Below are 12,963 nucleotides of genomic sequence, written 5' to 3' on the forward strand. Positions count from 1 at the left end.
TGTGGAAATGATAGTTACTATATGAAGTTGAAGGTGAAGGCAAATTAGGCCAGGATCAATTTCTTAGTCATTAACAGATCAGAATACAGTCTAACTTGTAAAGTTAATAATAAAAGTTTATGTCCTTGTCGACATAAATTTGCTAACATTGAAATAATGTCGCTCACGTGTGCAACCAGTGGTCATCGCTGGTTTACTTATTCTTCCATTCACAACTCAGCAGAAACCTCCAGATCGTAAAACTCCTTTGGCTCCAGATCTGTGACAGTAATGTGGGGGTCTGTTGTTGTTAACTCCTGCACAATCTCCTGGCCTTTGCGACAGGTCACCAGGTAATTCTTCACTTCTCCAGCAGGGGGAGTCCAGCGCAGAGACAGTGAATCCAGGCTGGTGTGATAAACTTTAATTTGTGTCAGACTGCCGATATCTGTGGGGACAATAGTTTCTCTTAGGTCTTGAAACTGGACGCCAGTTGACCAATGATGTCATTAACAGATCAGCGTACAGTCTAACTTGTATCATCGTGAGTCACCTGTTGAGGCCCATAGAGAGGATGCGATGCTTTGACGTCCATCTTCTGCAATCCTTTTGATGGTGAAAGTGTATTTGCAGTCAGGACGGAGGTTTGGAACCTGCACAGCTTTGTAGTCCTCCATCACCAGGCTGCCAGCATGTGAGTCAGATGAGTAATCCACCTGCAGTTTGTAGCCTGCAGAGGTGCTGGTGAGCGGGAAACCAAGAGTGACTGAGTCCTGCTCCACACTCAGGACTCTGATCGCCTCCTGTGGAGGGACACCTGCGAGGAGAGGAGCTCGTTTGAAGGACCATCCATCCATCCATCCATCCATCCATCCATCCATCCATCCATCCATCCATCATCCATCCATCCATCATCCATCATCCATCCATCATCCATCCATCCATCATCCATCATCCATCCATCATCCATCATCCATCCATCTCATTGCAGGGCATTAGACTGGTCAATGGAGGGTTATTATGGCGCCCCCTGTTTAATGATTTGGTTTTATTTTTTTTAAAAGAATACATTTCTGATAATCACTTTTAAGTATGTTTTTTAGTGTCACATTAAAAAGGTATGAATAGTAATTTTGGGGGAGAAAATAGCTTCCTGTCCATCTATGGGGCAGGAGCCAGCCAAGCCCTGATCGCAGCAGGAATTCATCCAAATCCAGATGAAGTATGATGATGCTCATCACTCCAAGCCCAGTTTGTTCTGTAAACATGTGTAACTGTTGGGAGGGCCCTACGTGATCTTTGGGGTTCCATACCTTGCTCAAGGGTACGAAAGCTCGCAAGGTGCCTGGCTAGTTCAGCTAGTTGTGCATTAAATCATGAGTATGTCTGAGCGCACTGGTATCCAGCTGTTAATGTTTAATAGTCTTGTGCTGGTTAGTGAACCTGACAGTCACACTTACTTCTACAGAAGGGCGCTGGTGACACAGCATTTCCTCCTTCATGAGGAATCTCACCAGAGGGTTTAGAGACCTGATTTGTTGAGTGAGAGAAAACATTTAGAACAAGTGTGTGATACAGAGTCTTGATTATTCCAGTGATTGCTGCGTTTATATTTCGGGTTAGAGACAGAAACACTTACATTCTCATTCCTGTTGTGCATTTCAGCAAATCACACTTGATCTGGATTCCTTCTGCGCACAGAAACCAAAAATAAAACATCTCTAAATGCTCATGGACAGAGCTCAAGTGATGGAAACCAAATCACTTCATGTTAAAGTTAATCCGTTAGTTTAAGCACCTAATTTTTTTCGTTATTTTTCACGTTTAACAAAGCACCTTTACTGCTCCCATATCAGCCATAAAGGCACCAGGCCAGCCTTTAAACATGACTTTCCACTGTTTATCAATTTATCACTGGTCAGGCATGGCACAAAAAGATATGCGGAATGGATCTGACATGTTGTGCGTCTGGCTTTGGAAGCACCGAAACCGAAACATTTACGTGAATGAATTACGCGTGGTCCCGTAAAACGCAATTTAATAAAAACGTTAATTCCGCAAACATTTACAATATAGTGCATGATCCTCCACAGCCTAGGTACTAAACTCTTTAAAAAAGCAAAACAAAAACTCCAAACAGGCCTGCTTGAGGACGACAGACAAAAAAGTGAAGCTAAACAAAAACAGTCGGTGTTACAAGCGACGAGAATAAAAATCCTGTTGAAGAAATTAAAATTTCGCTATAATTACCTGATTATGTGGTTTAATGTGTAGAAGTTCAGGAAGAATCGGTCGCCAGTAAAGCAGACGAACTCGTTTTTAATCCACTTCCGTTACTGTTGAAGTCACTTTCGGTTTTCGTTTCAGTGCCTCATCAGTACCTGAACCTGATGGGTGGACCGTGGTCGTCAGCGAGGCATTAACTGCAGTTTCTTATTTATCCACTGGGAAACGCCAAATCAGGAGTTATGGGCACAACTATTATGGTCTATAAATATTTCACCCTTAATGTCTAAAAGTGCTACACAGATGTGGGACTCTATGTATATTACAATCAATTTTAACACGTTGTTGTGTTCACCTTCGAAAATATTTCATTTTTCAGTCCAGTGTGACTAAATGTGGTGTATAAAGAGAAATTGTGGAGCAGGGCAAACCTGTTTGAAAGAGGTTTAGTTGAATACTGTGACGGCTCTGTCGTGCCTCACTGTTGTCGGGGCTGGCTGGAAGAGCAATTCCCTGGCTGACCTGCAGGGGGAGTGCCAAGCGTTTCCAGTCGACCCAGCATGTTCACCTGCTCACCTGTGGCCCATCTGCTGGGATTGGCTGCCTGACGGGTCCAGGTATAAAACCTGTCTGGAGAGCGTCGAGGAGGCCCCCTCTCGTCCTATCTGGTGTGCTGCAGTGGAGTTCGTCAGATGAGCCCGGAGCTTGTCACGGCCGCAGGAGTTTCGAGTTTCCCTCTTTGTGACTATTTGGACTTTTCTGTTTTATATTCCACTGGGTGATATTTCTGTTTACTTTAGAATATTCTACACTGTATGCTGTGATTCTGATCTGGGAAACATTAAAGAAATTCATAGCCAGTCCGTCCGTTTTGTCTGTTTAATTGAATTAAACGGGAATTACATTTTGTCATATTTGAGAACAATAGCTGACATAACGTCAAAGATCCAAAGATTTCACTTTAACATCCTTAAATTTGCTTTCAAGGAGCTGAAAGTGAAATCAGAATACAATGTAATTTGTTGATTGAAGAACAGAATAAACACATTTTTCAAACTAATAATTTCAACAATCTTGTGGGATTGAGAGCCGGCAGCATTTCTGTTGGCTTCTGGTTTGATTTATTTATCTGCAGCTGGTTGTCCTGAGTATTCCAGACCTTCCTCTCCCCAGCCTCACGGACAAGGAGGAAATGGATGGGACATGTAGTCCTTTAGGCCACATCATTGTAGCGGACCTGTTTAAAAAGGAAAACAACATTAAGAGTTTGTGGCTGCTCCACCAGTTGGTCAAGCTTGAGTTCAATTCCACTGTGAAAGTCTGGCACTGGGATGTGGAAAACATTCTAATGCTGGAGCCATTTGTTAAATGTCTTTGATTCCATTTTAATAGTTCACCTCAAGTTATATTGTAGCAATTTAGATTTTGTTTTCTTAAATTGTTAACTTACTTTATTTTCTATTTGTTTCCCTCTCTTGCTTTGAATCTTTGATATTTACTTTATATTCTGAAGCAAACACCAAATTTCATTGCATGGTCGGGTTTACAATGAAAATAAAGGCTTTTAATTCAGTTGAAAAAAACACTAATAAGTTTAAATAATTTGCAGTGATTTGCACACACTGCAGGAATCCACAGCAACCCTGTGAGGATCTACATCTCTGATCACCACCATCCTTTGGTGAACATCTGGAAGTATATTCCATTCACCTTTTCTACTCCTTTAATGTGAACTCTGATTAAATGTGAACTCTCACTGTGACTTGATGGTTTGTGATCAGTGTATCAACCGACTCTTCTAAGGAAAACACAATTTTTCCTAAAATCACACGGATTAATTCTGGTCTCCAAGCAAGAATAAAATAATGATGGAGTTTCTGTAAAACATCACGAATAACATTTTCACATTGACCTCAAGTTGTTGAGTGAGTGAGTGAGTGAGTGAGTGAGTGAGTGAGTGAGTGAGTGAGTGAGTGAGTGAGTGAAATAATGTCGCTCACGTGTCCAACCAGTGGTCATCGCTGGTTTACTTATTCTTCCATTCACAAACTCAGCAGAAACCTCCAGATTGTAAAACTCCTCCGGCTCCAGATCTGTGACAGTAATGTGGGGGTCTGTTGTTGTTAACTCCTGCACAATCTTCTGGCCTTTGCGACAGGTCACCATGTATTTCTTCACTTCTCCAGCAGGGGGAGTCCAGAGCATTAACAGTGAATATTGACTGACACGATGAACACTAACGTCTGTAGGACGGTCATCACCTGTGGAAATGATAGTTTCTATATGAAGTTGAAGGTGAAGGCAAATTAGGCCAGGATCAATTTCTTAGTCAGTAAAAGATCTGATTACAGTCTAGTTTGCAAAAGTTAATAACAAAAGTTTACGCCCTTGTTGACATAAATTTGCTAACATTGAAATAATGTCGCTCACGTGTGCAACCAGTGGTCATCGCTGGTTTACTTATTCTTCCATTCACAAACTCAGCAGAAACCTCCAGATTGTAAAACTCCTCCGGCTCCAGATCTGTGACAGTAATGTGGGGGTCTGTTGTTGTTAACTCCTGCACAATCTCCTGGCCTTTGCGACAGGTCACCATGTATTTCTTCACTTCTCCAGCAGGGGGAGTCCAGCGCAGAGACAGCGAATCCAGGCTGGTGTGATAAACTTTAATTTGTGTCAGACTGCCGATATCTGTGGGGACAATAGTTTCTCTTAGGTCTTGAAACTGGACGCCAGTTGACCAATGATGTCATTAACAGATGAGCGTACAGTCTAACTTGTATCATCGTGAGTCACCTGTTGAGGCCCATAGAGAGGTCGCGATGCTTTGACGTCCATCTTCTGCAATCCTTTTGATGGTGAAAGTGTATTTGCAGCCAGGACGGAGGTTTGGAACCTGCACAGCTTTGTAGTCCTCCATCACCAGGCTGCCAGCATGTGAGTCAGATGAGTAATCCACCTGCAGTTTGTAGCCTGCAGAGGTGCTGGTGAGCGGGAAAGCAAGAGTGACTGAGTCCTGCTCCACACTCAGGACTCTGATCGCCTCCTGTGGAGGGACACCTGCGAGGAGAGGAGCTCGTTTGAAGGACCATCCATCATCCATCATCCATCCATCCATCCATCATCCATCCATCCATCCATCAGCCATCATCCATCCAGCCAGCCATCCATCCATCCAGCCATCCAGCCATCATCCATCCATCATCCATCATCCATCCATCCATCCATCATCCATCCATCCATCCATCCATCCATCCATCATCCATCCATCCATCCATCCATCCATCCATCATCCATCATCCATCCATCCAACCATCCATCATCCATCCATCATCCATCCATCATCCATCCTTCCATCCATCCATCCATCCATCCATCATCCATCATCCATCCATCATCCATCCATCCATCCATCATCCATCATCCATCCATCCATCCATCCATCCATCCATCTCATTGCAGGGCATTAGACTGGTCAATGGAGGGTGATTATGGCGCCCCCTGTTTAATGATTTGGTTTGATTTTTTAAAGAATACATTCATAATAATCACTTTTAAGTATGTTTTTTCAGTGTCACATTAAAAAGGTATGAATAGTAATTTTGGGGGAGAAAATAGCTTCCTGTCCATCTATGGGGCAGGAGCCAGCCAAGCCCTGATCGCAGCAGGAATTCATCCAAATCCAGATGAAGTATGATGATGATCATCACTCCAAGCCCAGTTTGTTCTGTAAACATGTGTAACTGTTGGGAGGGCCCTACGTGATCTTTGGGGGTTCCATACCTTGCTCAAGGGTACGAAAGCTCGCAAGGCCTGGCTAGTTCAGCTAGTTGTGCATTAAATCATGAGTATTTCTGAGCGCACTGGTATCCAGCTGTTAATGTTTAATAGTCTTGTGCTGGTTAGTGAACCTGACAGTCACACTTACTTCTACAGAAGGGCGCTGGTGACACAGCATTTCCTCCTCCATGAGGAATCTCACCAGAGGGTTTAGAGACCTGCTTTGTTGAGTGAGAGAAAACATTTAGAACAAGTGTGTGATACAGAGTCTTGATTATTCCAGTGATTGCTGCGTTTATATTTCAGGTTAGAGACAGAAACACTTACATTCTCATTCCTGTTCTGCATTTCAGCAATTCACACTTGATCTGGATTCCTTCTGCGCACAGAAACCAAAAATAACGTCTCTAAATGCTCATGGACAGAGCTCAAGTGATGGAAACAAAATCACTTCATGTTAAAGTTAATCCGTTAGTTTAAGCACCTTATTTTTTTCGTTATTTTTCACCTTTAACAAAGCACCTTTACTGCGTCCCATATCAGCCATAAAGGCACCAGGCCAGCCTTTAAACATGAATTTCCACTGTTCATTCACTGTATCAATTTATCACTGGTCAGGCATGGCACAAAAGATATGCGGAATGGATCTGACATGTGGCTTTGGAAGCACCGAAACCGAAACATTTACGTGAATTAATTACGCGTGGTCCCGTAAAACGCAATTTAATAAAACGTTAATTCCGCAAACATTTACAATATAGTGCATGATCCTCCACAGCTTAGGTACTAAACTCTTTAAAAAAGCAAAACAAAAACTCCAAACAGGCCTGCTTGAGGACGACAGACAAAAAGTGAAGCTAAACAAAAACAGTCGGTGTTACAAGCGACGAGAAGAAAAATCCTGTTGAAGAAATTAAAATGTCGCTATAATGACCTGTATAATGTGGTTTAATGTGTAGAAGTTCAGGAAGAATCGGTCGCCAGTAAAGCAGACGAACTCGTCTTTAATCCACTTACATTACTGTTGAAGTCACTTTCGGTTTTCGTTTCAGTGCCTCGTCAGTACCAGAACCTGGTGGGTGGACCGTGGTCGTCAGCGAGGCATTAACTGCAGTTTCTTATTTATCCACTGGGAGGCGTCAAATCAGGAGTTATGGGCACAACTATTATGTGCTATAAATATTTCACCCTTAATGTCTAAAAGTGCTACACAGATGTGGGACTCTATGTATATTACAATCAATTTTAACACGTTGTTGTGTTCACCTTCGAAAATATTTCATTTTTCAGTCCAGTATGACTAAATGTGGTGTATAAAGAGAAATTGTGGAGCAGGGCAAACCTGTTTGAAGAGGTTTACTTGAATAGTAATTTGAGTTATTCTCATTATCTCAAAAGCGATATAGGAAAAGACAAATGGATTCCAAAATGTGGGGCTCGTGCACGATGTTAAATGCTTAAATTGTGGCGATCAAAAGGGAGGATGAATTCATCTCCATCACCTGAGGACATTCAAGGGTGCGGTCATCTTTTGAATGTTCACCTGGAGGACATATTGATGATCTGATATGGGCGATCAGATCCATATATCGATCTCTGTATATATAGATAGATATCTACATATATCTCTCTATAGAAATATCTATCTATATATATCTATATATATATATATATATATCCTTTTATACGTACACTTGTGGTAAATAGGGCAATGAGGGATTGTGAAATCAACCTCACAACAGATCTACAGGAACACCACTAAAGGTCTGTTTTTGTTTTTGTCTCTTTTATAATCTTTTCTTTTTGTCAATGTTTGTATGTTGCCTGTGAGCATATAGGCACCCGTAGCATCTGAATCCTGTAGCAAAACGGGCCTGAACCACAAAACTTTGCAACAAGCTGGTCTGTTTAAAGCATTTTTGGCACTGAATTCCTGAATGTTAAAGCCAGTTAGGCTCCCTTTTATAGACATCCCAGAGGCTCAGATCACCGCTAAAAATGAAGATAACTAATTAAAAAGAGAGAGAGAGAGAAAGTAATGGTCGGGAATATGGAGTTAGCACATATCGCATGTAGCACTGTTTACAGGTAGCCTCTCAGTCAAAGCTGGATAAATATGAGGGCTTTGTCACCACAAGATGCCTCAGATGTCCACAGAAGGAGCTCCAAAGAGTCAGCTGGATGAAGTGTTGAACAGTTGCTAGAAAGAATTGTTTTAAGTGCTCTTTTTAGACTCTGATTCCATTTCTTTCCTTCTTTTTTTGGTCCATTAGCGGCCGTCCACCAATCAAAGCAAAACGCACAATCGCACACGGATTTTAAACTCGGTCTCCTTTGCAAAGTTGCACCTGTTGTCTTGGTTTGTTTCTCTTTGAATTCAGAAACCCAAGACCTGAGATGGGGAAAACAGAAGTGAAATACTGGAACTTAAGAAAAACAAGATTATATTTAAAAGAAATGGATTGTTATTATAAATAAATGAGGTAATGATATTTCTGTTTACTTTAGAATATTCTACACTGTATGCTGTGATTCTGATCTGGGAAACATTAAAGAAATTCATAGCCAGTCCGTCCGTTTTGTCTGTTTAATTGAATTAAACGGGAACTCATTTTGTCATATTTGAGAACAATAGCTGACATAACGTCAAAGATCCAAAGATTTCACTTTAACATCCTTAAAATTTGCTTTCAAGGAGCTGAAAGTGAAATCAGAATACAATGTAATTTGTTGATTGAAGAACAGAATAAACACATTTTTCAAACTAATAATTTCAACAATCTTGTGGGATTGAGAGCCTGCAGCATTTCTGTTGGCTTCTGGTTTGATTTATTTATCTGCAGCTGGTTGTCCTGAGTATTCCAGACCTTCCTCTCCCCAGCCTCCAGGACAAGGAGGAAATGGATGGGACATGTAGTCCTTTAGGAGGGTTTTGCATATTTGTTGTACGCATCTGTTTGAAAAGGAACAAAACAACATTAAGAGTTTGTGGCTGCTCCACCAGTTGGTCAAGCTTGAGTTCAATTCCACGGTGAAAGTCTGGCACTGGGATGTGGAAAACATTCTAATGCTGGAGCCATTTGTTAAATGTCTTTAATTCCATTTAATAGTTCACCTCAAGTTATATTGTAGCAATTTAGATTTTGTTTTCTTAAATTGTTAACTTACTTTATTTTCTATTTGTTTCCCTCTCTTGCTTTGAATCTTTGATATTTACTTTATATTCTGAAGCAAACACCAAATTTCATTGCATGGTCGGGTTTACAATGAAAATAAAGGCTTTTAATTCAGTTGAAAAAAACACTAATGAGTTTAAATAAGTAGCAGTGATTTGCACACGCTGCAGGAATCCACAGCAACCCTGTGAGGATCTACATCTCTGATCACCACCATCCTTTGGTGAACATCTGGAAGTATATTCCATTCACCTTTTCTACTCCTTTAATGTGAACTCTGATTAAATGTGAACTCTAACTGTGACTTGATGGTTTGTGATCAGTGTATCAACCGACTCTTCTAAGGAAAACACAATTTTTCCAAAATCACACTGATTAATTTCTGGTCTCCAAGTAAGAATAAAAATAATGATGAGTTTCTGTAAAACATCATGAATAACATTTTCACATTGACCTCAAGTTGTTCACTTTGTGAGTGAGTGAGTGAGTGAGTGAGTGAGTGAGTGAGTGAGTGAGTGAGTGAGTGAGTGAGTGAGTGAGTGAGTGAGTAATGTTGATTTCACTCACATGTGAGATCCTTTGCCCTGGCCGGTTTACTTATTCTTCCATTCACAAACTCAGCAGAAACCTCCAGATCGTAAAACTCCCTCAGTTTCAGACCTGTGACAGTAATGTAGGGGGCTGTTGTTGTTAACTTCTGCACAATCTCCTGGCCTTTGCGACAGGTCACCATGTATTTGTTCACTTCTCCAGAAGGGGGAGTCCAATGCATTAACCGTGCATTTTGTCCGACACGATGAACTCCTACGTCTGTAGGACGGTCATCATCTGTGGAAATGATAGTTACTATATGAAGTTGAAGGTGAAGACAAATTAGGTCAGGATCAATTTCTTAGTCATTAACAGATCAGAGTACAGTCTAACTTGTAAAGTTAATAATAAAGGTTTATGTCCTTGTTGACATAAATTTGCTAACATTGAAATAGTGTCGCTCACGTGTGCAACCAGTGGTCATCGCTGGTTTACTTATTCTTCCATTCACAAACTCAGCAGAAACCTCCAGATTGTAAAACTCCTCCGGCTCCAGATCTGTGACAGTAATGTGGGGGTCTGTTGTTGTTAACTCCTGCACAATCTCCTGGCCTTTGCGACAGGTCACCATGTATTTCTTCACTTCTCCAGCAGGGGGAGTCCAGAGCATTAACAGTGAATATTGACTGACACGATGAACACTAACGTCTGTAGGACGGTCATCACCTGTGGAAATGATAGTTTCTATATGAAGTTGAAGGTGAAGGCAAATTAGGCCAGGATCAATTTCTTAGTCAGTAAAAGATCTGATTACAGTCTAGTTGCAAAAGTTAATAACAAAAGTTTACGTCCCTGTTGACATAAATTTGCTAACATTGAAATAATGTCGCTCACGTGTGCAACCAGTGGTCATCGCTGGTTACTTATTTTTCCATTCACAAACTCAGCAGAAACCTCCAGATCGTAAAACTCCTTTGGCTCCAGATCTGTGACAGTAATGTGGGGGTCTGTTGTTGTTGTTAACTCCTGCACAATCTCCTGGCCTTTGCAACAGGTCACCAGGTATTTCTTCACTTCTCCAGCAGGGGGAGTCCAGCACAGAGACAGCGAATCCAGGCTGGTGTGATAAACTTTAATTTGTGTCAGACTGCCGATATCTGTGGGGACAATAGTTTCTCTTAGGTCCTGAAACTGGACGCCAGTTGACCAATGATGTCATTAACAGATGAGCGTACAGTCTAACTTGTATCATCGTGAGTCACCTGTTGAGGCCCATAGAGAGGATGCGATGCTTTGACGTCCATCTTCTGCAATCCTTTTGATGGTGAAAGTGTATTTGCAGTCAGGACAGAGGTTTGGAACCTGCACAGCTTGTAGTCCTCCATCACCAGGCTGCCAGCATGTGAGTCAGATGAGTAATCCACCTGCAGTTTGTAGCCTGCAGAGGTGCTGGTGAGCGGGAAAGCAAGAGTGACTGAGTCCTGCTCCACACTCAGGACTCTGATCGCCTCCTGTGGAGGGACACCCTGCGAGAGGAGAGGAGCTCGTTGGAAGGACCATCCATCATCCATCATCCATCCATCCATCCATCATCCATCCATCCATCCATCATCCATCCATCATCCATCCATCATCCATCTATCCATCCATCATCCATCCATCATCATCAGTGAGTGAGTGAGTGAGTGAGTGAGTGAGTGAGTGAGTGAGTGAGTGAGTGAGTGAGTGAGTGAGTGAGTGAGTGAGTGAGTGAGTGAGTGAGTGAGAGAGTAATATTGATTTTACTCACATATGAGATCCTTCACCCTGGCCGGTTTACTTATTCTTCCATTCACAAACTCAGCAGAAACCTCCATTGTAAAACTCCTCCGGCTCCAGATCTGTGACAGTAATGTGGGGGTCTGTTGTTGTTAACTCCTGCACAATCTCCTGGCCTTTGCGACAGGTCACCAGGTATTTCTTCACTTCTCCAGCAGGGGGAGTCCAGAGCATTAACAGTGAATTTGGTCTGATGTCATGAACTCTAACGTCTGTAGGACGGTCATCATCTGTGGAAATGATAGTTACTATATGAAGTTGAAGGTGAAGGCAACTTAGGCCAGGATCAATTTCTTAGTCATTAACAGATCAGAGTACAGTCTAACTTGTAAAGTTAATAATAAAAGTTTATGTCCTTGTCGACATAAATTTGCTAACATTGAAATAATGTCGCTCACGTGTGCAACCAGTGGTCATCGCTGGTTTACTTATTCTTCTATTCACAAACTCAGCAGAAACCTCCATATTGTAAAACTCCTCCGGCTCCAGATCTGTGACAGTAATGTGGGGGTCTGTTGTTGTTAACTCCTGCACAATCTCCTGGCCTTTGCGACAGGTCACCATGTATTTCTTCACTTCTCCAGCAGGGGGAGTCCAGAGCATTAACAGTGAATTTGTTCTGATGTCATGAACTCTAACGTTTGTAGGACGGTCATCATCTGTGGAAATGATAGTTACTATATGAAGTTGAAGGTGAAGGCAACTTAGGCCAGGATCAATTTCTTAGTCATTAACAGATCAGAGTACAGTCTAACTTGTAAAGTTAATAACAAAAGTTTATGTCCTTGTCGACATAAATTTGCTAACATTGAAATAATGTCGCTCACGTGTGCAACCAGTGGTCATCGCTGGTTTACTTATTCTTCTATTCACAAACTCAGCAGAAACCTCCAGATTGTAAAACTCTCCGGCTCCAGATCTGTGACAGTAATGTGGGGGTCTGTTGTTGTTAACTCCTGCACAATCTCCTGGCCTTTGCGACAGGTCACCAGGTATTTCTTCACTTCTCCAGCAGGGGGAGTCCAGCACAGAGACAGTGAATCCAGGCTGGTGTGATAAACTGCAACTTTTGTAGGACGGTCATCACCTGTGGAAATGATAGTTTTATATGAAGTTGAAGGTGAAGGCAAATTAGGCCAGGATCAATTGCTTAGTCATTAACAGCTCATAGTACAGTCTAACTTGTAAAGTTAATAACAAAAGTTTATGTCCTTGTCGACATAAATTTGCTAACATTGAAATAATGTCGCTCACGTGTGCAACCAGTGGTCATCGCTGGATTTCTTGGTGGACTCACCACCAAGAAAGCCAGTAGACAAATGGGAGACGCCTCAAGAGAAACTGGGTGAACGACCCTGCCGACGACTCTCAGGTGACCACCCAGATCATTAACATGCCAGTGGTCACAGGAGCTATATTTTCAAGCTCTGTTCCTAGCGAGTTCAGAACTGAA

General features: G+C 41.9%; 1 protein-coding gene across 7 annotated transcripts; it reads right to left on the bottom strand.

Annotated features, from left to right (window-relative positions):
- Positions 1 to 194: 194 nt before the first annotated feature.
- Positions 195 to 12,915, bottom strand: LOC130520838 (fibronectin-like). 7 transcript variants are annotated; one of them, XM_057024560.1, is made up of 7 exons: positions 12,808 to 12,915; positions 6,313 to 6,364; positions 6,134 to 6,203; positions 5,002 to 5,265; positions 4,636 to 4,896; positions 4,206 to 4,466; positions 195 to 427 (listed from the first exon to the last, which is right to left on the bottom strand). In XM_057024560.1, the coding sequence occupies exons 2-7, from the start codon at positions 6,331 to 6,333 to the stop codon at positions 210 to 212; spliced, it is 1,095 nt and encodes a 364-aa protein (XP_056880540.1). In that variant the 5' UTR covers positions 6,334 to 6,364; positions 12,808 to 12,915; the 3' UTR covers positions 195 to 209. The 7 variants fall into 7 exon arrangements, with proteins under 7 accessions (XP_056880540.1, XP_056880539.1, XP_056880544.1 ...); XM_057024559.1 differs by having other exon boundaries at positions 6,134 to 6,206; XM_057024564.1 differs by lacking the exons at positions 5,002 to 5,265; positions 6,134 to 6,203; positions 6,313 to 6,364; positions 12,808 to 12,915 and adding exons at positions 10,158 to 10,418; positions 10,587 to 10,849; positions 12,338 to 12,597; positions 12,765 to 12,799.
- Between the last annotated feature and the right edge of the window lie 48 nt (positions 12,916 to 12,963).

The sequence above is a fragment of the Takifugu flavidus genome, unplaced genomic scaffold (genome assembly GCF_003711565.1).
Source record: "Takifugu flavidus isolate HTHZ2018 unplaced genomic scaffold, ASM371156v2 ctg551, whole genome shotgun sequence".
Lineage (NCBI taxonomy): Eukaryota > Metazoa > Chordata > Actinopteri > Tetraodontiformes > Tetraodontidae > Takifugu > Takifugu flavidus.